At 36.1% G+C, this 3,300-nt stretch overlaps 1 protein-coding gene across 1 annotated transcript; it reads left to right on the forward strand.

Annotated features, from left to right (window-relative positions):
- Positions 1-1,314, forward strand: LOC129746541 (hydroxymethylglutaryl-CoA lyase, mitochondrial). The gene is made up of 4 exons (XM_055740230.1): positions 1-192; positions 268-540; positions 601-769; positions 829-1,314. The coding sequence occupies exons 1-4, from the start codon at positions 136-138 to the stop codon at positions 1,305-1,307; spliced, it is 978 nt and encodes a 325-aa protein (XP_055596205.1). The 5' UTR covers positions 1-135; the 3' UTR covers positions 1,308-1,314.
- Positions 1,315-3,300: the final 1,986 nt, after the last annotated feature.

Consider the following 3,300-nt stretch of genomic DNA (forward strand, 5'->3'; position numbering starts at 1 on the left):
AAACTGGCAACACGTTATATATGATCTTGCCACCTGATTAGCTGATTATAGCACTTCGATGTAGCTTAATTTCGTTTAGTTTTATTCAATTAATTTTGAAGCTGTTTCATTCCATCTAAATATTATAATTTCAGAATGCAGAATCTTGTGCACAGGACACTCCGAATTAAGGGCTTCAGAAACTTTGCTACGGTAAGCCAAGTATACTTTCATTTGAATGATTACGTTGATTGTCTTATCTTGTTATCAACATCACTCGCTGCATAGAAACATACACAACCCACAGCGGTGCGTATCGTTGAAGTCGGTCCCAGGGATGGTTTACAAAATGAACCCACTATTCTGCCAGCAGCAATAAAAATCGAGCTAATAAATGCTCTCTCGGAAACCGGCCTCCGGACAATCGAAACGACCAGTTTCGTTAGTACCAAATGGGTACCTCAGATGGGAGATAACAGTGAGGTGTTTCGTGGCATCAACAAGTTTCCAGGTATTAGTTATCCTGTTCTAACTCCTAATCTTAAAGGATTCCAGGAAGCTGTAAGTTGAGCGTGCTTATTCTGTTAGCAGAATGAAACATAAATTAACTCTCTATTTCAGCTCAAGGTTGGTGCAGAGGAAGTGGCCATTTTTGGAGCAGCATCGGAAAGTTTTTCGAAGAAAAACATCAACTGCTCAATCGCTGAGAGTTTGGCTCGGTTCGAAGATGTAACGGAAGCTGCCAAAAAAGCTCAAATTAAAGTGAGAGGATACATCTCCACTGTTGTTGGTAAGACCAATTGTACAAACATCATACCTAGATCTATCCTTATCATGCGATCTTCACAGGTTGTCCATACGAGGGTAAAATAAAACCATCGGCCGTTATCGGTGTGGTAGAAAAGATGCTCGAAATGGGATGCTACGAAATTTCGCTCGGTGATACCATCGGTGTAGGAACTCCTGGCTCGTTCTCGGAGCTTCTCCGTGAAGTAACTGAAGTAGTGCCGATCAGCATGCTGGCCGTTCATTGTCATGACACCTATGGTCAGGCTTTGCCAAACATCCTCACTTCGCTGGATTTCGGTGTGGCAGTCGTTGATGCTTCCGTTTCCGGGCTAGGTGGCTGTCCCTATGCGAGGGGAGCTTCCGGCAATGCGGCCACCGAAGATGTCGTTTACATGCTTCATGGGCTGGGCATCGAAACGGGTATTGACTTGCCAAAACTGGTCAACGTAGGCAAGTTCATTTGTGAAAAGTTGGGACGACAGTCCGAGTCGAAAGTGAACCGAGCCATGCGCAAGACGAACCCCAACGCGCCATGCTAGTAAAATCTTGAATAACAAAATAAAAAAAGTGCATTTATTAGTCGATAAGAAAAAAAAATACTAAAAAACTTCACAAGGTTATTTTGTACATGCATTTATAGTGTTGATTATTATATGGAACGAATCTTTTCGTTACAGTGGATATAATCCAGATGTTTTCCCTAAAAAAAGGAAATAAAAATGTGTTTTTAGGCCCAACATTTGTTTGACTTTGATTAAGTATACAGTTTTGAAGAAAGAAGGAAGGCCAGATTTCGCGACATATATCGCAGCACTGACCACACTGACATGACACTTAGAACCAAAATTCAACCATTTTCTGTCTAATTTTTTTTGTCAGATTTTGCAGGTTCGCAATACCGACGGCAGGTGGCGAACCTGAAAAATTTGACAAAAAATGCCCTGTAGGGAAAATGGTCCTGTTTAGCCCGATTTCAAAGTAGAAATTGCGTGCTTTATTTTTAAAGTTGGTTGGAATTTGCTAACGGGGATAGCATTTCTTCAAATCGATCGATGCGCACTCTGGAATCGACATTGCGTACTGCTGGAAAAATTATCCAGAAAACGAAATCGAGTGTCCATTCAGTATGATTAGTGATCGCAGTAACCACTAAATGGCCTAATCTTTTTTTTCCAAACTTGACGTTAGTGAAAAACTTTAACATTTTAGTCATACAAAATGTCTAGTTAAGAGTCTTAACTTAAGACTCAAAGGCCTCCAAAGTCAGTCCTTGAAAAATTCAAACAGCTATAACTTGTCAACCACTGATTTTGCAAAATGTCGAGGCAACTTAAAAAAAATGTTAACACTACTTTACTCTTTTATTTCTATGATTTAACGGGAGTATGAAATTTCACATAAAGCTATTTGACAGAATGCCATTCGGCGTAACGGCCATTTGGCAGAACGATTATTTGACATAAAAGCCATGGGGGTCGGGCGCACTGGATTTTGACAGCTGAACAGAGTGAAGGAAAATGTAAACAAATGATGCATGGAAACAACACTTTTAAAAGTGAAATTTTGAAACACTTGCCGAATTTTCACAAAAACTGACGTAAGGGAAAGTTCGGAAAACTATTCAAGATTCTTTTTTTGCTTTTTTTATTTTTCTCAATGTATTCTCAGGGTGAGTATTATGTGGTTGAAGTCAGTGCTTTCAAATGGTATTAAAAAACAAGCTTTTTTAAATAGTGATTTTATCAATGAAAAATTATCATTTTTCAATTTTTTCCAACTTTATATTCTTAAAAAATGTTCGAATAATCACATATTAGCGAGTTTTGGTTGTGTCAGGTCTTCAAGGTATGGTAAATCGGCTTGAAAGTTGACTTTTTTTTTTGGTTTTCTTTGTTATTTTTGGATTGATTCAGTTGAAAATATACACAAAGGTAAGTGAATTAATACAAAAATCAGCATTCATTATGCAAAATTTATTATTACTTTAATATTAAACTATACTTTACTCAAAAAATGTACTTTTCATGTCTAAATAATTTTAAAAATTTAAAAACCATAATATCAACAAATCTTAGACATGTTAGTTATTTATACTTGATGTCAAATTAAAAAAGAATCTCATTTTAAAAGCAATTTAATATTAAACCGATAATTTGATTTTTTTTTAATTGTTTGCCAAACATAATGTGAGGCTTTATTAAATTGATTACCAGATGTGAATCGTGTGATGAAGTATCGTTCTTAAATAATTGTATGTTTAATCGCTGAACTTTTTTTTCCATTCATTCCTTGTAACTATTTTAACTTTTTCTAAACTTATTAAGTGTTCGGAAAAAAGATCATTTTTACATTATTTAAATAACCAAATTGTAACCGAATGAACTTAGTAAATAGACAACATAAACTGTAGCCTTCCATTCGCATATAGTCATTATTCGCTTACTCGAACTGCATGCATCTTTGAGGTTAAACACACTTTATTTGCAATTTTTGGCTGACTAAGCATTCAAAACTTTTTAAGTAAATAAATTA

This window comes from Uranotaenia lowii, chromosome 2 (genome assembly GCF_029784155.1).
Source record: "Uranotaenia lowii strain MFRU-FL chromosome 2, ASM2978415v1, whole genome shotgun sequence".
Lineage (NCBI taxonomy): Eukaryota > Metazoa > Arthropoda > Insecta > Diptera > Culicidae > Uranotaenia > Uranotaenia lowii.

What these genes read in the sequence shown, in the direction of transcription:
- LOC129746541 (XM_055740230.1), top strand. Translation starts at nt 136, where the DNA reads ATGCAGAATCTTGTGCACAGGACACTCCGAATTAAGGGCTTCAGAAAC. An exon ending in GCTTCAGAAACTTTGCTACG is followed by an intron (nt 193 to 267) that starts GTAAGCCAAGTA and finishes CTCGCTGCATAG; the next exon opens with AAACATACACAACCCACAGC. An exon ending in TTAAAGGATTCCAGGAAGCT is followed by an intron (nt 541 to 600) that starts GTAAGTTGAGCG and finishes TCTCTATTTCAG; the next exon opens with CTCAAGGTTGGTGCAGAGGA.